Source organism: Tripterygium wilfordii, chromosome 1, assembly GCF_013401445.1.
Source record: "Tripterygium wilfordii isolate XIE 37 chromosome 1, ASM1340144v1, whole genome shotgun sequence".
Taxonomy (NCBI): Eukaryota; Viridiplantae; Streptophyta; class Magnoliopsida; order Celastrales; family Celastraceae; genus Tripterygium; species Tripterygium wilfordii.
The window spans coordinates 9,353,122-9,375,588 of NC_052232.1; the positions used below are offsets into that span (position 1 = coordinate 9,353,122).

At 37.6% G+C, this 22,467-nt stretch overlaps 4 protein-coding genes and 1 pseudogene across 4 annotated transcripts; 4 read left to right on the forward strand and 1 right to left on the reverse strand.

Moving 5' to 3' along the window:
• Nucleotides 1-450: 450 nt before the first annotated feature.
• On the reverse strand, nt 451-3,663 carry LOC120001892 (triacylglycerol lipase OBL1-like). Its single transcript, XM_038850410.1, has 5 exons — nt 3,316-3,663; nt 2,505-2,701; nt 2,223-2,256; nt 1,265-1,881; nt 451-875 (listed from the first exon to the last, which is right to left on the reverse strand). The coding sequence occupies exons 1-5, from the start codon at nt 3,623-3,625 to the stop codon at nt 618-620; spliced, it is 1,416 nt and encodes a 471-aa protein (XP_038706338.1). The 5' UTR covers nt 3,626-3,663; the 3' UTR covers nt 451-617.
• Nucleotides 3,664-5,467: 1,804 nt separating this feature from the next.
• LOC119996523 lies at nt 5,468-6,233 on the forward strand. The gene is made up of 4 exons (XM_038843195.1): nt 5,468-5,588; nt 5,679-5,811; nt 5,912-6,001; nt 6,157-6,233. Exons 1-4 carry the CDS (start codon nt 5,468-5,470, stop codon nt 6,215-6,217), a joined length of 405 nt encoding a protein of 134 aa, XP_038699123.1. The 3' UTR covers nt 6,218-6,233.
• Nucleotides 6,234-8,212: 1,979 nt separating this feature from the next.
• On the forward strand, nt 8,213-8,992 carry LOC119996532. Its single transcript, XM_038843205.1, has one exon. The coding sequence runs from the start codon at nt 8,213-8,215 to the stop codon at nt 8,990-8,992; it is 780 nt and encodes a 259-aa protein (XP_038699133.1).
• Nucleotides 8,993-11,584, forward strand: LOC119996540. The gene is made up of 2 exons (XM_038843217.1): nt 8,993-10,125; nt 11,384-11,584. Exons 1-2 carry the CDS (start codon nt 9,016-9,018, stop codon nt 11,582-11,584), a joined length of 1,311 nt encoding a protein of 436 aa, XP_038699145.1. The 5' UTR covers nt 8,993-9,015.
• A 465-nt stretch (nt 11,585-12,049) lies between these two features.
• LOC119995015 lies at nt 12,050-16,211 on the forward strand (annotated as a pseudogene).
• The last annotated feature ends 6,256 nt before the right edge of the window (nt 16,212-22,467 follow it).

Below are 22,467 nucleotides of genomic sequence, written 5' to 3' on the forward strand. Positions count from 1 at the left end.
AACGATAATCCCTTTTTCAATAAATTACGCAAGCATGCGCACTCCTCCTTCGAGGGATTCTATCTCCATGTAGAAGGAGCCTTTTTTCCAAACAAATCCCTCATCTTCAAAAAAAAAAAAAAAAAATCTTGTCGCAAGCTTGTGTACTCCTTCTTCGAGGGATTCTGTCGCAGTGTAGACGGAGTTCTTTCAAAAAATCTCTTTTTCTGAACTCCTCAAAAAATATTTTCATTAGCCCTTGTTCAAGGGTTGGTAACCGTGCAAGTGGGTGTCGTAGGGTGTTAAGTGCTAACACTTTCCCTACGCTCAATCGACCTCCGGACTCAATTCTCAAAATGACAGATCAGTATTTCAATAGGTGACCAATTGCACTTTCAAAACAATTGGTGGCGACTTTATTGTTTTTTTGTAAATCTATCCGCGTCACGATTCCGGTTACGAGAATATATATTTATAAAAGAAAATAGATTAGCACTGTTTTTCATTGATAAACGTTAAGAACATACTACTCAATGCAAAAACCATACATGATCGATCAACTTATTGACCACGATGGGAAATAAAGACCTTGAACCTTCACCCGAACAGACGAATAATAATAAAAAAAACATGTATTTCTAACGCGTACGAGGTACAAATACATCAGTTGATCCCAAAAGTGTGAGGTTCACATAATCTTGGGGGCAATGAGCAGATATGCCTGGAATCACCAATCCAAGTACCCTACCCACTTTGAGCAACCAAGTTTCTCTGTAATAAAGTCCTTGTGTGTACCAAATGGTAAAACTCCTGATAAGCTCAAAAACTGCATTTAGCATCATTGGAATTACATACCAAGGGGAGAAGTAGTTCTTATTGGGCTCTTCTACAACCACCTGCATATAACCATCAATTTCTTTAAAAAAATCATCTTAAAATGTTAAAAGACTAAAAAATCGAACATCGGGTTGGCATAACCCAACCCAATAGTTTATAAGCAAAAAATTCCACATTGGATTGACATAATCCAACCAATACCTTTTTTCTAGGTTTAAGTATCATAGGTGACAACTCAGAAGAATAAAGTCATGCGGGCTGATGCACAAACAAATCAAGGATATTGTTCGATGTGGGCCACGAGTCTACACGAATTTGTTTTCATGGGCCGTCATCATTGGTTCTTAGGCCCAGAACTTGTGCAAGATGTGTTAGGACTTTATTTATATACCACTCGATTGGGTTATATTAATCCGATGTGGGATATAGTTTTGACGATTGTACTTACCTTTCCCTTGTAGCGACGGTCATGGTAAACACAGGTGCCGAAGTGCTTGAACAGAAGCCCTTTGTAGTCATAAGGCACCCTCGGAACCATGTCATTACAATAAACAAATCTGTAATAGTTGATACCATTCTCTCTAAACGTTTTCTCCATGTAATTTCCAAATTTACCATCTCCCACCCTTGGTTGTCCGAACGTGTACACTCCTTCCAATCTCTCCAACAACAATTTCTCCTCATGAAACGCCAACACTGCTGGAAACAAAATTGCTAGTGCCCCACCTAGGCTGTGACCAGTCACTATAAATTTTGTTCTATCATTTTCTGTAAGAATCTCTCTTAACATGTCTCTGATTGTGTAATAAGCTAAGGGTCCGCCACCATTAACGTCTTTTTTAACTTCTTTAGACCAACCTGCACATTTCTGCATGCCTAGAGCTTTCATGAAACCTCCATGGATCTTCCCAGCTCCCTGGAATTTATACCAAGAAAGATCAATGTCAGTACACCATGCGTCGGCATCGAATGGTTCGGTTCCCCTAAATGCCACGACAATTGTGTCTTGGTCCTTCGTCTTGTCGCGACAAATGAAGGCTTGCGTTGTGGCCTTATCTTGAAAATCTGCAAATTTGTGCCATAAGCTAGTCAAATTAATGAATCAATTATTATTTAATTAATGGATTAATAATTTATTCATCAAATAACAAATATTTTCTTGAGAAAACGAGATTTTTTTTCTTCTTGAAATGGGGAGGGGGATTCGAACTCTGATCATCTGGATGATACACATTGTTTTTATCACTCCAATTAGTGACTCGGGTGTTGAAAAAACGAGATTTGTTTAATGCAAACTGTTGTTAATTATATAAACTATAAGTTAGGCACAAATTAATAATGGCTCATCCAAGTTGAACACTAGAATACAAAAATGCTCCCCAATTTTTTACTAAAGACAGACTCACCATTCCGAAAGTCATACGATCCCAACAACTCCATCTGCAAATGATCAAAAACACGGATCGGTCTATCAATCTCTTTATTTTTGGGATTGAAAAAAAAATCCGTAGAAAAAGCTGTAATCCATGTGAAATCGTAGGCCTCATATGATCTATATAAAATCATATGCGTCAATCTTAACATTTTAGATAGTTGAGACAAAAAACATTGGGATCCCTAAGATCTCTTATTGGAATTTTAAGACATAATTAATCAAGATATGTATGTATGGTTGTACATATACGTACCTTCCATTGATCCTCAACTACGGCTTTGATGTAGGCCTTGTTCTCGTATGAAACCTTAGAGGCCATACTTGATAGTGCAGCAAAGTATCTCATGCCATCTCCACGTCCGATGTTGGCATCTAACTCAGTTCTTTCGTCTGTTTTTCCCACAAATGATTTGAAATTCGCCGATTCCCTGTCTGGCACCACTACCTTTCCTGTGTATACAACATTTTTAAACTCATTTTATTTAGTATGTAGAAATAAAAGAATCAATACTATTAGATTTAGTTTTCTGATTTGTAGAATAAGAATAAGGAGTACTCTTGAATTAGTTAGCTTGATTTTATTTACTTATATATATATTCTACTTAATTGATGTTGGGTTTATTCAATAAAGATATGCAAGAATTATTTTACCACCCTAAACTTATGTTTGAAGGAGTCACCTCTAATAGAGCTTACCAACATTAGTCATTCCTTAATTTGTTGTTAATTGACTCCTTACGATTCAGATTTTTTTTTTGGGTAATCTAGAACAACGTCATACAAATTTCCTATTTGGACATTCAATTTAGGCCTAAATTCTGACCGTCAAGTCTGTGCATATAGAAAATTTTCACCTGACGACATAGTAAGTTGGGTTAAAGCTCAACGCGTGGCCATTTTAGTGGGAATGGAAATCAAGACCTTTCAAGTTCATATGGTTTGATCCTAGAGAGATTCATCACTAAGCTATTACCCAAGTGCAGGTTGATTCAGATTATTTTAACTAGTACATAAACCCTAATCATCAAAAAAACATAATTAATAAATAAATAAATAAACTAACCTCGTAAGACATTAAAAAGGAGCACAATAATATTCGTGTTGAATGACAGAAGGTTGAGCAAAAGTTCCAGAGTAGACCCAATGAAAGACAATGGCTTGGAGACAAATTGCAATAGCTTTTGAGCCACAATAGAGAGAAAAATGAGCCAGCGAATGTCGAAGGTATCCTCCTTTGTCTTCCTTGCTTTGCTATCCACGAAGTTCTTGTTGTCGATGTTAACAGAGAATAAGATGCGAAAGAGATCCACAAATCTAACTTCTTCGGGTTTCAAGTTCATGTAACGCTTAGAAAGCCCTTTATCACACTCCATGGTTGATTTGCCAATTAAGAAAACTACAAAGCTAGCTATTGCACACCTTCTTTGTGATGGATTTTGTGCTCAACTTAGGAGCTATATATAGAGTTACACAACCACACAAGGAGGAAAAAATATATATTATATTAAGGTAAGATTTTATTGAAACTATATGAGGAAAGTACATTTTTGACCACTGATAGATGACCTCTATTACAACTCAGTCCCCATGTTTCATTTGTTTCACTTTGTCCACTCATTTTACACCAGTTTTTCACTGGTAGAATTTTTATAAAACCGATCAATCAAACTGCTAACCTGTTATGTTGACCAAACGGTTTCCGTCAAAAAATTGACATGACAAAGCAAGTGTTGAGTTGCCATCTCATTTTTTTGACGGAAACCATTTGGTCAACATGACAGGTCAATAGTTTGATTGACCAATTTTACAAAAATTATGCCCGTGAAATACTAGTGTAAAATGAGTGGTGTTGATGACGTGAGGTGATGTGGCCCCGGCAGCCATCAAACAAACGTGCCTCCGCATCTCGAACCCTCGACGTCGATAGTGTGGGGGGAGACACTACCACTACACCAGCTGGTGTGGTGAAACAAATGGAACGTGAGAGATTGAGTTGTAACAGAGATTATCTATCAATGACCAAAAGTGTACTTTCCTTGAAACTATGAGCTTGTTTGGGAATGCTGTGAGGTGTGGTGTGGTGCTGTGAGTTATAAAACTGTGGTGCTGTGAGGTGAGTTGAAACGCAAAAAGCTGTTTGGCGCATAATTTTTAAAACGGTGGTGTGGTGCGGTGTGGTACTGTGAGGTGCGTTTGGCGTATCTAAATTACGGTTATATTAGATGACTAATAATATTAATATAAAATCACTTAAGGTTTACCTTGTACATTAATCTAAAATAAAATAATTGACCTAATTTGATTACGTAGGACAAGTCAACATATAATGTAAGTGTTTGGGAGTGTGGTGAGGTGCGGTGAGGTAAAAAGTTGTGGTGCTGTGAGGTGAGTTGGAACGCAAAAACTGTTTGGCGTGTCATAAAAAACTGTGGTGCTGTGAGGTGTGTTGCAACTGAACACAGTTGCAACACACTCCCAAACTCATACTATATGTTATGATCACGTGTTAAAGATTGCAAGAATATTCAACCCTAATGTCCGGATCGTCCAACTTCATTATGAAAGCTGTGATTCTACGTTATATAGTCAGTCCAACTCTCGAAGATGCTCGTATATATTAATTTATCCCACGTTTGCTGGTTAATCTGGTTCACACCTTAAGAATCTAAGTACGAACTCCAATTATTTATACCCATATCCTTATCAATATTTGATATGGTGGTTGTAACCAACACCTTCATTAATTAACCCAATTATTGATATAATTCGCAGCTTAAAAATTTTATAATCATATTAACTAATGGGGTGGCCCGGAAAAAAGCCCAATGGGTCGTCTGTCGTTTTCAATGTGGTTTATGAAAAAAATGATTCATTTGATTGACCCACGATCCACGAGGGGGACGGATGAGCTGGAATTGTTAATTAGTGGATTAACATGCTAAGATCGTGTCATTTAATTAGTCAAAGTTGTTTTTTTTTTTGGGTACATTGGACGATTGACTAAGATGTTACATGACAAACACCTATAGAATCAGTAAACAAAAATGACTTGATATGATTAGGAGAAGAAGCCCAAACAATTAGCGAATCGCCAAAGTGCACTCCTAATTTTGTAAGAAAATCAGCACAAAAGTTTCCTTCTCGCAATGTATGATTAATGCAGACCATCCAGGAATGAAATAGAAACCAATAAATATAACTCAATAAAGAGAAATATGGGTGAGACAAAGTGCAACCACCACCGATTAGCGGAGATAGTTTATTGTGAGTCACTCTCCAAAATAACTCTTTTATGCGTGTGTTTGGGAGGGCGTGAAGCTCAGCTTACAGCTAGCGGTTGCATCTCAACCAAATAAGTCAATTAAGCTAGATTAACCGCCCTCAAAACGGCTTAGTTACTGCTTAAAAAAAAGCTCTCAACCTGAGCTTATGTCGAGCGGTTTATACCTTCTATTATCCTTTGTTTGGTAACCAGTTCATTTTCTCTCTCTCTTCATGCGTTCAACAATTTCGTCGGCTGGAGCTCTCTGTCCATCACAGTGTCCATCTCTTCATCAAGGTGTGTCGATCTTGATTTCTCTTTGTTCGATTTAGGTTTCACGCTTCGATTTTGTTCGATTTTCTTTGATTTACTTCGATTTTCCTTTTGCTGATAACAGGTGTGATTTTCTTCTCTTCGTCACGCGTTCAGGAGTTTCTCTCTATCATATACAGTGTCGATCTCGCATCACCAGCACACTTGACAATAGGTCATTTCTACTACTTATATGTATCTGGAGTTCTTGATTTTCGATTTTTGAGTAGATCCAGGTTATTGGTGTGTTCTTCAAGGATTTTAATTGTGTTGGGTTTGTCTAAGTATTGAAGATGCTGTTATTGGTGTTGATGATTTGCGTGATGACAGGACCATGTCATCTATTCGGGATAAGATTACAGATAAACTTGTACGTAGGAGGCAGAGGTAGAGACAGTGAGTGCTTAGAGTGGTATTAAATTTATGTTGTAGTACTTAATTTAAATGTGGACATGTAGGTTTATTTGTATCGAAAAAATTGTCAATTTATTCTTATGTGGTGTTCTAAAAATGACAACTCCTTTATTTGGTAAATAGTCAAATAATGCACAATTCAGTATAGCTTATAAGCTTTAAACACTTTTTGATTTTACCAAACACCTCACAGCTTATTTCACAGCTTTAACTCTGTTTATTTTTCACAATTTAACAAATAACGTTGAAAATCAACACAATGACTCTACCAAACGGAGCCTATATCTCAAATCCCAAGCAAGAAGAAGCTCTTGTTTAATTTCCTTAAAGTTCTGCAAGCAAGCATATTGGTACCAAAACCACTAGCACATGTGAAACAAGCTGCTAATCATGCACCATAAGACTATAAGAGTTCTCGAATAAGCCCTCTTGTTCCAAACTAAGAAACAAAAGGCGTGTATTAGGTTGCGTCCCGGATGAGGATTGAGGAGACATCATTCGAAAAGACAACTAGTAGGTAGGTACGTTTTAATTAGTCAAAGTTGAATCAATGCGCATCCGAATATGACTTTTTTTTTTTTAATGTTTTAATTATGTGTATTATGCAATGCGTGATGCACATTTGTGCATGCACAATATAAGTGGGAATTAGAAAGTTGAAACAAAGAGAGACGTCAAAAAAAAAAAAAAGATAATTTAAAAAAAAGAAGTTGTTCTCAGGCGCAATAACTGGATAGAGAAGTAGTGAAGGGATTGCTATAGAATTGTGTTCAATTAGTCCATTGTGAATTCTGTAATATTATTAATAGGGTTATCGGATGGATCATTCACATTTTAAAAATTATCGGATTGGACTAAACCAGACCCGATGTACACTCCTAGTTCATATAAACTATTGGGGCCTTGCCATCAATTCTGGCTTTGAGTTGAAAAAGACCAAAAAAACAAACATTAAAGCATGACCTATTGGAGAGGAGTAATTCTTGTTTGGCTCTTCTCCAACAATCTGTTTCATCAAATAGAATAGCCGCTTATTTGGCAAGGCGGGTGGCACAACATTTCCACTGTGCGAACAACAAAGCGTGTACAGTGGAACCGTTGTGCATATGACAGCGGTTTCGTTGTAGGAAAAGAAGCTCCGTGTTGCCCACACAATGATACATTTCTTTTGTCTTTTCTTAAAAATTTGTCAAGTGTGGCCCCACTTTTATACCTAAATAATATTTTTCTTTATTAATTTCTTTATACACTTAGTACATATATTAATTTCTTTATTAATTTTACTTAAAAGAATTTATATTATTATTTTACTTAACAATTATTTTATTAACATTTCCTTATCAATTTTACTTAAAAAATATTTATATTTTTTTTACTTAACAATTTTTAATCTCATATTACATAAAAATCATATTTTTAATTTTAAAATATTTATTAATAATAAATTATATTTATTAGATTAAACTTAATAACAAAATGATTAAAAATTGATGTAATTTATTATTAAATTCAAGATAATAGTTTTACTCAATAACTTTTCCGCTAATGTTTGTTTTTAATTTATCAAACATCTCATAACATATTTTACAGTTTTAAGTTCAACTTTTTTTTTTTTTCCACATTTTGTTTGTGGCATACGAGCGTTGTTTGTATTGGGCCGAAAATTGGGCCGAATATTGAGCCAAGGCTCTTGGTATTAGGCCCATGGGTTCCAAACCACGTCTTTTTATGTTGTTAGCTTCATTTATGCTTGTGTCCTTGTATGTCTTTTTGTTTGTGGCTGCCCTGTCTTCTTACTTCTTCATGTGGTCTAGATTGATCCTAGTCTTGATATTTTATTGTCAACTCTCTTATCATTTGTACTAAAATACTACATTCTTGGAAAATTGATCCTGTTTTGGTCATTTGCTTCTGTGATTCTTGTTCGTATAGGCCAACAAAGTTTAGCTTTAGACCCTAAACCCATCTGTGCATGGAGAAACAGAGTATTGGAATGGAGATCCAATATTACTCTCACCAGCATAAGCTAACATTCTTGGGCAGTGAAGAGCAAACTGATGGTGGCGAGATAATTTCTTGCCATCTGTGTGAGAAACCAATAACGGCTGCAAGCTACAACTGCCATGACTGCAATTTCTCCCTTCATGAGAGTTGCGCAAAGCTAAACGGTAAGATCTCGCACCGTTTTCATCGACAACACAGGCTCACTCTTCGTCTAGCTCCCGGGACATGTCATATTTGCCGTATTAGCAATTACCTGGAAAATATCCTCATGTATGTTTGTGATGATATTGATTGCGACTTTAGAGTGGACGTCAAATGTGCCTCATTGTCATCAAAATGCGAACAAGAAGCAGAGCCAGAGAGTGAAAACCAATACCAGTTTGTTCTTCTCATGAGGGCAGAGACTATTAGATGCGATGTGTGCGGCATCGACTGTGACCTTGCCGATTTCGTATCAGAGCCTCATATATGTACTGTGTGTCATCTTGTGGTCCATGATGATTGCAGATCAATACAACAAAGAGTCTCTCTAAGACAGCATCATCATCCTCTCGTCCATGCTTGTGTCATTCAAGAAAGTGAAGGTGTCAAGTCCGAATGCAGAATTTGTCCTAATGAGGTGAGCACGATTTATGGGTGCTATTATTGCTCGGATCCAGAATGTAATTTTGTCGTCCATGGGAGCTGTGCATTAGAAAATACGATTGAACAAAACCCAATTGGGGACCAAGATGAATATCAGATTTAATCCTTCCTAAAGGTTATTCAGATATGGTTCTCTCTTTTAGGAATTTGAATCGTTTTCAGCCGCCTAGGTCCAAGAAGGTTAAACCAGAAGAGGAAGATCACAAAGTACCAAGAGAGATCAACCATTTTAGTCATCCCCACAGTTTAACCCTCTCTGATGATGAGATTGATGTTCACAATAACAAGTACTATTGTGATGGATGCATTCTACCTATCTCAAACCCGTTTTATAGGTGTAGAGAATGTGATTTCCTGCTTCACGAAACCTGCCTTGAATTACCAACATCCATTAATCCCTCGGATAGATATCGTGCAAAAATCTTTACTCTAAAAGCGGGGTGGGGTAATGATGGCATTTTCTTTTGTTCTGCCTGCCATAATCACTGCCATGGCTTCAGCTACCGGTGTGATGCTGGTTCGGAAATTTGTATTCGGTGTGTTTCAGTTCCTCACAAATTCAAACATGTCGGTCACGAGCATGTCCTCTCTCTGATTCAATTTACCAGCTTTCCTTGTAATGCTTGCGGTACTCTTGCAAAAATGTCCTCCTTCAGTTGCCCTGAGTGTTTATTCACCTTGTGCTACAAATGCGCCACACGTCCTGGTACAATTCAGCACTCAAGTTTTGGCGATCAATATGTACTCACCTATCAATCCGTTGATAAAGCCTATGGTGAGTATTATTGTGATTTATGCGAAAAAGCGAGAGATCCAAAGCATTGGTTTTACTACTGTGATGAAATTGATTACTGTGCTCATCCCCTATGTGCTCTTGGTAAGTATCCGTATCTTAAACCAGGCCGTGAGTACCACTTACACTCATTCTCTTCGGTACTCCAAAGATCTTCGGAGCACAAACTGTGTGGCACGTGTACTGAATTTTGCGGGCTCACACTTCCACCGAAGACAGTTGAAAGCAGCCATGTACATACTGTTCGCCTTGTCCATCAGATATCTTCTTTTAAAGAATCTAGCAGAAATTGTGATGTCTGTATGGATCAGATAACAGGAGAGCTCTTGTTCTACTGGGGTCGGCGATGTGGTGGATTTAGCGGTCATCTGAAATGTGTTCTTGGCGATGCCTTCATCGAAAATGCCCTTCACCATGAAGCTCGGATACTTACTTTTGTCCAAGTGACAAGAAATTACCTTCCCTGCATTTCGTGTGGCAAAGACTGAAGAGTTATCACTTGCATGTCCCAATATTGAGTGCAGCTTCATCATCCACTATGACTGTAGACAAAAGTTTAGACCTAAGCTTATGCGGACATTGTAGGTTTTGTATTGAAGGTAACAATATGGTACCGCCTTCAGCTGGGTTTTCAAGTTTGTATTAGCTTCTCTTTTTGGGTTTTCCCTCTCAACAATGTTTACCGCAATTAACTTTGTCATGCAAATCAGTGAAGCCTTTTATCAAACACCTCATATACATTGCAAAAAACAGCCATATGACCCACTAACAGCTAGATACTATCGCTGCACAAGATCAATGCCCAGATGGGGGGTGCTGTTCGTTATTGGATTAACAGGATCAATGAGAGTTGAAAGGGAGGGAGACGTGAAATCGGAAGAGAAGGAGAGAGGATTAACTAATCATAGACCATTTTTTACTATAAAAAAGGGTAAATCGTATCTCTGTCACATACTCACATTAACTGATCATAAACAATTTTTTAGTTAAACAAATTAGACTACCAAAACAACAGTAATTATAATTTATATCATATAACTTGTCTTAAGTAACGAAAAGATGACAATTCTTTACAATATAATACCAGAATTATATGCAACAACCATCAACCATTATATAGTACCTACATCGTCATAAAGTTTAGGTGATTAATGTATTAATTAATGGGATAAATATCACAAGAGCCCCTAAACTTATCAAAAAGGGTCAATTGAGCCCTCAAGCTTTTTTTTCGTACCAAATGAACCCCTCGACTTCAACAGATGGTCCACGTTTGCCCTTCCATCCATTAACCGTTAAAAATCGCTGACATGGACATTATTTTCTGACTTGTCATTTAATTTATTAAATACTAGTAATATGTGGACTTATTGACATGGATTTTGATAAACCAAATTTTCAAAAAAAAAAATAAAAATCAAACCAAAAATCCCCTCGAGATCTACAACCTTGGTCGATTAGGTTCTTCAAAGATCCTTCTCCTCCTTGATGAAGCCACAAGTTCTCTGTCTCCACTTCTTCCACCATTCACAAGTTTTTTGTCTCCACTTCTTCCACCATCGAATTCCTCCTCTTTGCTCATTAACTTTTCTCTCTGTCTCCACTTCTTCCACTCGCCGATTTCTTCATCTTTTTGGGCAATTTTGTGGGCATCTCCCTTGAAGTCGGCTTGGTGTCTGAGTGAGTCATGTGCCCCTTCAGCTTGCTGTTTATCTCGTCAATGGTGAGCTGAGGCTGCGGTGGTGTTTCTTAAAATGGCAAAATGGGTCTCAGTTTCTTGATGGGTTTGGTTATGGAAGGTACGAGTTGTGGATTCTGTTATCTTTCCGAGCAAAGTCCATCTTCGGCAATGAAGGACTACCGACGTTGTTGCGGTATAGAGATTCCGGCCTTGGATCCTAACCCGCCTTGGGTCGTACTCGATTTGCGATGGAAATTAGGGATTTTTTATAATTGATTTTGTTTTAGTTTTAGTTTTAGTTTTCTGTTTTTTTTAAATATTTTTTAGGGCACGTGGCATCTTTTTATTGGACATTTTTACAAGTGGAATTTGATTTAAAAATAAAAAAATTACACCTCAGCAGTTAACTGCCACATCAACCACGTTATGACGGAATAGTGCTTCAAGGGCTTGTTTGAACCGCCTATTGAAATCGAAGGGTTCATTTGACACGAAAAAAAGCTTAAGGGCTGAGTTGATCCTTTTTGGTTAGTTGAAGGGCTTTTCTGATACTTATCCCTTAATTAATTAGCGTTAAATGAGTTGTAATGGATATGTTAAATCAGAGAAGTCAAATAAGATGGCTGTTGAACATGAGTTAGCAATTATATTTTAAAAAATAATAAGAAAAGAAGAAGACTAGGTCACTAGAGTACTATTCTAATCCCCAACCCTGTGTTGCAGTGAGTTTGTGTAAGAAGAAAAAACAGAGGGAATGGAGATCCAACATTACTCTCACCAGCATAAGCTAATATTCTTCGGTAGTGAAGATCAAACTGATGGTGGTGTTGTAGAAACATTACAGGGAAATATGGTAAATTACACTTTAAATCCAATTTCCCTTATAAATGAGTTTGCAACCTATCTTCAGGAGAAGGGAAGAGTAAATTACACCTCAAATTCAATACATGGAGCTTCTGGTATAGGACACTCTAATTTCACAACCCTCCTTGGTAAGTTTGCTGGGTTCTTATCAAACTCGGGACATCAATCCAATGACAACTTTGAAGGTATTTTCAGTGCACTCTCTACTGCTATAGAATTTAATACCGTGCATGATTTTTGGATTGTTGATTCTGGTGCCACCGATCATATGACAAATAAATTAACCAATTTGTCTGACTTCAAAAAATTTTCTACTCCATCCCATGTGTCAATTGCCAATGGGAATGGTGTTCCTGTTCTTGGTGAAGGTAAACTTAAATTGTTGTCTAAAGATGTGACTTCAATGGCTTTATATGTTCCATCTTTTCCAGTCAAGTTACTTTCGGTTAGAAAACTCACTCAAGCTTTAAATTGTTGTGTTATATTTCTTCCTCATGAGGTACTTTTTCAAGATCTTGTCACTAAAAAGATCATTGGTAGAGGATTTTTTCTACAAGGTCTCTACTACATCTCAGGAAATTTTCAACCTAGCAAAAGTACTCAAGTCTCGTTTTTTCCCTCTTCCTCGGCAGATCATGTTCTCTGGCATCAACGTTTAGCACATCCTTCAGATAATATTCTCACTAAATTGTTGCCAAATGTTGATACTAATTATTTTTCTTGTGAAATTTGCCATTTGTCAAAATCTACTAGATTACCTTTTGTGTCTTCTTCTTCTAGAACTACTAGAATGTTTGAACTTGTTCACTCCGATGTTTGGGGACCTACTCTTGAATCAATTGATGGTTTTAAATACTTTGTTACATTTATTGATGATTTCTCACGTGTTACTTGGGTGTACTTGTTGAGATCAAAAAGTGAAGTTATGAATATCTTCAAAGATTTTCATATGCTTGTTCAGACTCAATTTTCCTCTAAAATTCAAACACTTCGTTCTGATAATGGCACAGAATTCATGTCTAAAAATATGACACAGTATTTATATTCTCATGGCATTGTGCATCAGACTAGTTGTGTTGGTACTCCTCAACAGAACGGAGTAGCAGAACGCAAAAATAGAGACTTGTTGGAAAAAACTCGTGCTTTGATGCTTCACATGCATGTTCCAAAAGTTTTTTGGTCTTATGGAGTATTAGCAGCAGTTTATATCATTAATCGGCTTCCGAGCCGAGTGCTGTCTTTTAACCCTAAACCCTCTGATACCATGTTAAACTTATTGGGCCCTTAACCCAACCCCCTAAAAGGCCTATTAGGGAGTTGAAGGAACCCTCAATTTAAACCACAATACAGAACCCAATTCAAACGATGTGGTATTTCTCCAACATCCCCCCTCACGTGTGGGTTGGTCCAACTCCGAGAAGCCCAACACGTGAAAATCCAAACCTTGCTCCGATACCATGTAGAAAAATAGGAGCAATTGTAGAGAAGAATAGAGGCAATATTTGTTGTGTATGTAGGTGTTAAAGGGATAAAAATCCCACATCGATTGTTGAGGGGCTTGGTGTCTAGTTTATAAGCTTGCCCAAGTCTTCAACCAATTGTCCAGCCTTTTCCAGGAAGGTGGGCTGGGAACTGCCACGGCCCAATGGGCTGAGATGGTGGGGAGGCTGGCTTTGGGTTGTGCCATTGTGGGATTTTCTACATGGTATCGAAGCAGGTGTGCTCGTCCCCGATGAAAAAGTCCACTCGTTGGGCCTTGGGCTTTGATACCCAGTCCACGAGTGCGGGGGAGTGTTAAAAAGGTGTTAAAGGGATAAAAATCCCACATCGATTGTTGAGGGGCTTGGTGTCTAGTTTATAAGCTTGCCCAAGTCTTCAACCAATTGTCCAGCCTTTTCCAGGAAGGTGGGCTGGGAACTGCCACGGCCCAATGGGCTGAGATGGTGGGGAGGCTGGCTTTGGGTTGTGCCATTGTGGGATTTTCTACAGGTGGCGAAACCATTTCTTGCCATCTGTGTGAGAAACCAATAATGGCTGCAAGCTACAACTGCCGCGAGTGCAATTTCTCCCTTCATGAGAGTTGTGCAAAGCTAACCGGTAAGATCTGGCACCGTTTTCATCGACAACACAGACTCACCCTTCGTCTAGCTCTCGGGACATGTTATATTTGCAAATTCAATAACAATATAAGAAGGCTCATGTATTTTTGTGGCGATTGCAACTTCAAAGTTGACGTCAAATGTGCAGGAGAGAGTGATCACCAACACCAATTTGTTCTTCTCATGAAGGCAGAAGCTATTAGATGCGATGTGTGTGGCATCGACTGTGACCTTGCTGATTTGGTATCACAGCCTTATATATGTATTGTATGTCATCTTATGGTCCATGCAAATTGCAGATCAAAACCACAAAGAATCTCTCTAAGACAGCATCGTCATCTTCTCGTCCACGCTTGTGTCATTCAAGAAAGTGAAGATGTCAAGTCCGAATGCAGAATTTGTCGTGATGAGTTGAGCACGATTTATGGGCGCTATTATTGCCTGGTTCCAGAATGTAATTTTGTCGTCCATGTGAAATGTGCATTAGAAAATACGACCTTACAAAACCCAATTGGGGACCAAGATGAAGATCAGCCGTTAATCCTTCCTAAACATTGTTCTCGGATATGGTTCTCTCTTTTAGGAATTTGAATCAATTCCAGACACCTGGGTCCAAGAAGATTAAACCTGAAGAAGAAGAAGATCACAAAGTACCCAGAAAGATCAACCATTTTAGTCATCCCCACAATTTAACCCTCTCTGATGATGAGATTGATGCTCACAATAACAGGTACTATTGTGATGGATGCATTCTACCTATCTCAAACCCCTTTTACAGGTGTACAGAATGCGACTTCCTGCTTCACGAAACCTGCCTTCAATTACCAACATGCATTTATCCCTTGGATAATGCCAACAACTTTACTTTAAAAGCGCAGTGGGGTGATGATGGAATTTTCTATTGTTCTCCCTGCCATAATCACTGCCATGGCTTCTCCTACCAGCGTGATGCAATCGAATGTTCCAAAATTTGTATTCCTTGTGTTTCAGTTCCGCGCAAATTCAAACATGCCAGTCATGAGCATGTCCTCTCTCTGATTCGATATTCCAGCTCTCCTTGTAATGCTTGTGGTACTCTTGGAAAATTGTTCTCCTTCGGTTGCCCTGAGTGTTCATTCGCATTGTGCTACAAATGCGCCACACTTCCTGCTACAATTAAGCACTCAAGTTTTGGGGATCAATATGTACTAACCTATCACTCTTTTGATAAAGGTTATGGTGAGTATTATTGTGATTTATGCGAGAAGGCGAGAGATCCAAAGCATTGGTTTTACTACTGTGATGAAATTGATTATTGTGCTCATCCCCTATGTGCTCTTGGTAAGTATCCGTATCTGAAACCAGGCCGTGAATACCACTTACATCCTCCCTCTTCGGTCCTCCAAAGATCTTCGGAGCACAAACTGTGTGGCACGTGTAGTGAATTTTGCGAGCTCACACTTCCCACGAAGACAGTTCAAAGCAGCCATCCACATACCGTTGACCTTGTCCATCAATCTTTTTTTAAAGAATCTAGCCGAAAGTTTTCTTGTGATGCTTGTCTGGATAAGCTAATAGGAGATCTCTTGTTCTACTATTGTCGGATATGTCAATTTAGCTGTCATCTGAAATGTGTTTTTGACCATGGCTTCATTGAAAATACCGAAGCCCTTCGCCATGAAGGTCGGATACTCACTTTTGTCCGAATGACAAGAAATTACCTTCCCTGCATTTCTTGTGGCGAAGACCGTGAAGATTTATCACTAGCATGTCCCAATGCTGAGTGCAGCTTCATCATTCACTACGACTGTTGAACAAAGATTCCGTGGAAATTGTAGGTTTTGTATTGATAGTGATAATACTGTACTGTCTTTAGCTGGGTTTTCAAGTTTGGATTTGCTTCTCTTTTTGTCTTTTCTTTCTCAACAATGTTCACCACAATTAACTATCATGCAACCCAGGGAAGCCTTTTATCGAACACCTCATATACAATGAAAAAACAGCCATATGACACACTAACAGCTCTACCAACAGCCAATCCAACTCAATTACAAACCGATACCAAACTGAAGCAACTGGATCCTAACTCACAGATAATAAAGAGCAGATAACTAATCAGAGTATATTATCGTGCTGTTTTGTCAAAAAACAGAGAAATCCAGAGCATTTGTTTTACTCATGTCGGAAATGCGACTTGAGGGTCATCTCAAATGTGTTCTTGGGAATGACTTCAATGTAAATGAACTTCACCATCAACGTCGAACGCTCACTTTTGTTCACAGGACAAGAGAGTAACTTCTTTGCATTTGTGTGGGAAAGACTGTAAAGAACTATCGCTTGAAGCTCGAGTGCAGTTTTAGCCTTCACAACTAAGCTTCCAGGGGTATTTTTCTTTAGTACATACACACTTCACCCAAGACAGTTCAAAAGCAACCATAAACATCCTGTCGCTCTTGCCTGCCAATCTTTTTATGATGATGACTCAAACTATCATTGCTGTGCTTGTGAAGAACAGAGAAAACCAGAGCACTTGTGTGTTCACTGTGGGGAAATGTGGATTTGAGGCTTATCTCAAATATTTGTACGTAGGATAGACCCACGGATATAGGGCTGAGATTTGAGCCCAGCCAATGCCCCAGGCCCATGGTTTGCAATTCAGTTTTGTTGGGCCACGAATATGTTATCACGGATCGTCATTCGCCAGACAAGAATGACTGAACAATTGAAGCCCAACATAGAAAAGGACGAGTAATCAGATGAAACCCATTTAAGTGGGCCGAACAAACATGGCTTTGGACTTTAAGTAGAATGCGAAGCAATTCAATGACAGCCCAATCAAATGGTCCAACCCATCCCCCAGCACAGTTGCACTTCTTGTCGTTCTTGATGCAAAATCTCTCGTGGCATATTCCTCCACTCCAGTTTGGACGTCAGATATGTCAAACAAAAGAAAAGGCAAACAAAATGGAATTATTAATTTGAAGATCGGTGCTGTTAAATATCCCAACTTATTTGGTCTCAACACTTCCCAAGTCTATGTGGCATTGCATATAAACAAAATGAGATGGCAAACATAAATTTTAAACAATTCTCTTTTCTTTCTTCCATTTTTTCTTTTCTTTTTTCTTTTCCTAAAAGAATTTTCAAGACATTTATATCTCAAAATACATGTTAGATTTCAATAAAAAAAATCAACTTTATATTCAAAATCACCACGTAAAGCTCTTTCCAACAATACCCATTGTCGATAGTTTCATCCATGTAATTTAAAAAACAATAGAATTTCGTTGTGAATATTGAAAACAATAAACTTTGGAGTGCATTTGCTCAATTCTATTGTTTTTTACATGTTCCAATATATATTGCAAGACAATGAAATTTCACCATAAATTGACCAAAATCCATTGTTTTTGCCCATCATGGCATAAATATTCCTACGTCCGCACTTAGTTGTGCTGACTAGGCACACAGTTCATGTTGGCCTTGATCAGTATGAACAGCGGATCGTGCTAGCCCATGTCAAACCCTCCTGTTCAGACAGCCAGAGATGGTATATTATGCAAAGATGTGCCCCCTTTTGACAGCTTTTCTTACTTTGAATCGGAAATTTGTGATTGTCTGTCTTTCATCATCACTAAATTCAAGAACCCCTAATTACATTGCTTTTAAGCTAAAAAAAATCCACCAACAGATGACATCACATCAAAAATCAAAGAATTTCTCTATACGGCAAACTAGCCTGATATACACCTACATAGACATATAACATATATATTACATGTATAATCATGATTCATGACACATTCCCAGATCATCGACAATAGACAAGAAGACATTGAAACTCTTTTTTTTTTCCTTGGAAGCTAGGCATTGAAACTCAATGACAGCTAATGACCAGATCCTTTCTTGCTGGGTCCTGAAGCTAACGTGAACACCTGCTTCATTACAGTAACCTTGCCGCTCATGTCCTTCACAGGCTTTGAAAATGAAGCAACTCCATGTCCTGCTTCACCATCAATCACCTGACTTTCTGTACCATCGCTCGTCGCTGCTGATTGAAGAACCCTACAATCAACAAGACCCGGATGCGTAAACGCCAACATCATCATCATCAAGAACAGAATTAGCGAAGGAGAACTTCTCATTCTTGATGTGCTGTTGGTGTTGGTTCTGCTATTGAACACCATTCCTGATTAGTAGTTAATGCTCTTTTCAAATATTCTGTTTGTTTAGAAACCAATGGAGCTAAAAGATTGCTTTGGCATCTCCAATCAATGAGGTACCGACCTTTTTATAAGGGATCTATTTGGTAGACCTTATATTTGGTAAAAATATTCTAACTTATAAACTGTCAAATAAGTTGTCGGGTGTTTGATGATACTTTTAAAACTAAAGCTAACTTATACTTCGTAATTTTATCATTCGCTAGTATACTTTCAAAATAAATTTGTTGGTCAAAGCTTATATTTTTTGAGCGTACGCTAGTATATATGTTTCGTTTGGTAAAGCGGTCTATGCTAGCGTCTACCCTAGCTTATAAGTTGTCAAATAAGGTGTTTGGTGATACTTTTAAAGCTGATGCTAGCTTATACTTGATAATTTTAATCATACAGTATCATATTTTTGAAATAAACTTATTGGTGGAATTTATATTTTTTTTGAGCGTACGTTAGCGTATATTTGATAAAATGGTTTTCGCTAGTGTCTACCATAGTTTATAAGCTAGCGTATACGCTTCACCAAATAGACCGAGATCGGAAGGTCAATGACTTTTTGAGGCGGGGTCCATAAAAGCAGAATTTTGACTAGAATTGCTCTATTTCGTGGTGCTGTGTTTAAGTTTTTAAAGGCAAAGTTTCAACTTCCACATTTGATGTTACTAATTGTAGGAAAACTAAGAAGATAGAAGTAGTAGTTAATGTAGATACCTGATGTGAAATGGAAGGTGGAGAGGGATTATGCAAAAGATAACACACAGTAGAAGCCAGCCATTATTAAAATACGAAGTTCAATTTCAAAGGAATTTATGCCTCAAATTGTTGGGTGTGTACATGCCTTTCAAAGAAGAGAGGGCATTTGTGTTCCCTTTTTGGCTTTTGCCCTTTTGGGTTGAGAAACGCCTGGGTTGTTCCAAACCGAGTCAAGTAGCCAAGTTCATGGAAGCCCAGATTGTGCACATTTTCATCTCTCTTCTATGTAAAAGAACCCAAATTTATGCCAAGGAAAAAAAATGAATAAAATTGTTTGGGATTGTGTAGAAGATTTGTTTTATGAACTTGGTTTTAATGTTTATTCATTTTAGCGTGTGTGAGAATTCGAACCTTCAATGTTAGAAATCTAAACCCAAATACATCAAAGATATTGTCTGCTCTGACCTAGGTCACGGGCTTACACGGATTTGTTTTTCATACGCCGTTGAATTAGGCCATTAAAACACGTCCATATGTGGAGATGCAAAATCTTTATTTATATACCACTCGATTATGTTATGTCAATCCATGGTGAGATACTAGTCTTTACATTTGGCTTGATAAATAAACTATCTAGTTGTTAAATAATAACAATAAAAATATGATTGCCGGGACTTATTCCTTGTGAAGGCACAGATCTGCTGCATAAACAATGAAACAAGCGTGTATCGCATGTACAGATAATTAACAAATGGTGCGAGCCACTCATATGCTTGATGGATTATCCATTCAGAATTTTGGATTCTGGCCACCACATTCGATCTGGTGTCATTTTCTTGCTGATCTGGTAATCTTTAATTTATATAGAAAACAAATCTAACCCCCAAAACACATAATTGAAACTGAAACAGAAAATATATATAGTTGATAGGATCTTACGAAATTTATATAGCAGAGGAAAGTTTCTCTGAATAAGATAAACAGGAGCACTGGCAACACAAAAGATTTGAGTCAATGAAGGATCTTAATTTTAGGTATTGGTCCCATTTTTAATTCCCTCTTCTATTTTCAAAATGCAAGCTTTTGTCGGTACAGAAAATGTCAATGGTCTGCTGCAACTACAATATTCCCCAAATGGCTTCTTGTCTCGTTAGGTCAATGCATCATGGTTCGTGTGTGCACCTTCAAATCAAAATTGAAAACGAAAATGCTAAGGATTTAAGTGTTTTTTTGTCACACATGTCTCAAATGTTGAGACGGCCATATTAATCATGTAAAATCATGAGTCTTTCATATCTTTACATGCATGATCCATATACAATCGTGTGATGATGTGGGTTAACTCAATATTTGAAATAACTGGAATAAAAAATACTAGATCTCTCGATTCTCCAAATTGCTTGGGTTACCAACCAGGATCAAACCATTCTAATTTTTTTTTTTTGGTAACTTTAGTCACACCCCTATATTTACTAAAGACACCCAAACTTAAGTTGACCATGTCTTGTAAAAATCAGTTGACGGAGTGTCTTTAATAAATGTAGGGATGTGGCTAAAGTTATCATTTTTTTTTAGTTATTATTTTGTTTTGGGCCTTTTGGTTCTTAGAAATTAGCAAGGCACCAATCTTATGACTCATTCTGAAATTTGGGCCTCGTTCTGGTATTGGGCCGTTGAGGTCCATGGCTGTCAAGGAATCCAGCATTTTACATTTATATCAGCGTTAGGCCCAATATCCACGAATACGTTTCCTCGTCCTTGTGAAAAAGAAGGCTAGCGCTTGCTCTTATGGTCCAGAACCAAAGCCAATGAGTCCATCATTCCATTGTTAAATGGGCCCAAGGCCCAAAACCCATGATTCATTGATCATTGTCGTCATCCTGCATTTTAAGTGGGCCTTGCGTAGATAGATGTTGGCTTTCTCTAAAATATAATTATTTTCTTGAAACAAAGGGAGACTTTTAGTTGAACATCTTTTTAAAGAAAACAGCAATATTCTCTTTCAACATCCGATATGAACTCAAGTTTGTGTTTTAGACATTTGATACGATTCTAAACTCACGATGTCAAATGCACGCGTTAAGAAGTTTCCTACCTGACGATATAGTGAGTTGCGCCTTGGCACGTGACCATAAGAGTTTGCTCTCCATAGAAATCAAAAACTCATAATCTTTCGAATCTATATATTTTTTCCCAGAGAGATTCATCACTAAACTATCACTCAAATTGAAACTTAGTTAAACACATTTCAAAACAAAACATGCATGTAATAAAAAGAGGGATAGGGACTCCAATTCTTAACCACAATTCTCCCCCACAACTATGTTAAATCATCCTTTGACATGTGTTATTGAGTTTTTTTTTGGTGTTAATAATGTTAGAATATAGTAGATTTTGGAACAAAATCTAAACCCTAAATCTTAAACAATAAATATTTTTTTATACTGAGAATTTCCTAATCCAACATGCTCACCGGATAGCTGAGCCAGCTCTAAACTCGAGTTGTCAACTTAGCCTGCTCCATGCTGGTGACAGAAAAGACCAGATTGAAACCCATGCCGGAAATAACGTTGAAACTGTTAGGCGTGAGAGTTGAACTTGTGACCTCCCATATTGACAAGTATTTTTAAAACCTCCCACATTGACAAGTATTTTTAAAGCATAATACTACAGTTAACTTCACCATCCCAACCAATTAAAGTTTCTTTTTACTAAAGCCTAAATCTTAAACTATAATATGTCATTGTTTAAAAAAAACATGATTTTGAAGAAAATTGTAGATAAGAATTGGATTTCCTCCCAACCCCTAAAAAAAATTTATCCTATGCAACGCAAACAGACAAACAAAGCCTAAAGTCTTTAATTTGAATGGTCGGCCCGACCACCAAAACTGAAAACTTGACCGTATATGCCAACTAATTAGCACACAAGATCTTAGGTCACGTAACTCTCCATGCGCGTTTTAATGCATACATAGAACCCAATCTATTGGAATTCAACCTTTTATGCAAGGTCTTGGTCGAACTTAATTTCCATTATTACATGGAACCCAATATATTGGAATTCAACCTTGTATTGCACGGTCTTTGGTCTAACTTTCCAGTACTACGACCACTAGAAGAAATTAAACCCCACAAATATATCATGAATATCAAAAGCCATCTTTTCCATCAACGGCAATAATTTTTTCCACACCTTCCAATTTAGACTACCCAAATAATCTCTCTCATTTGTTATTTTTGGTCATATTTC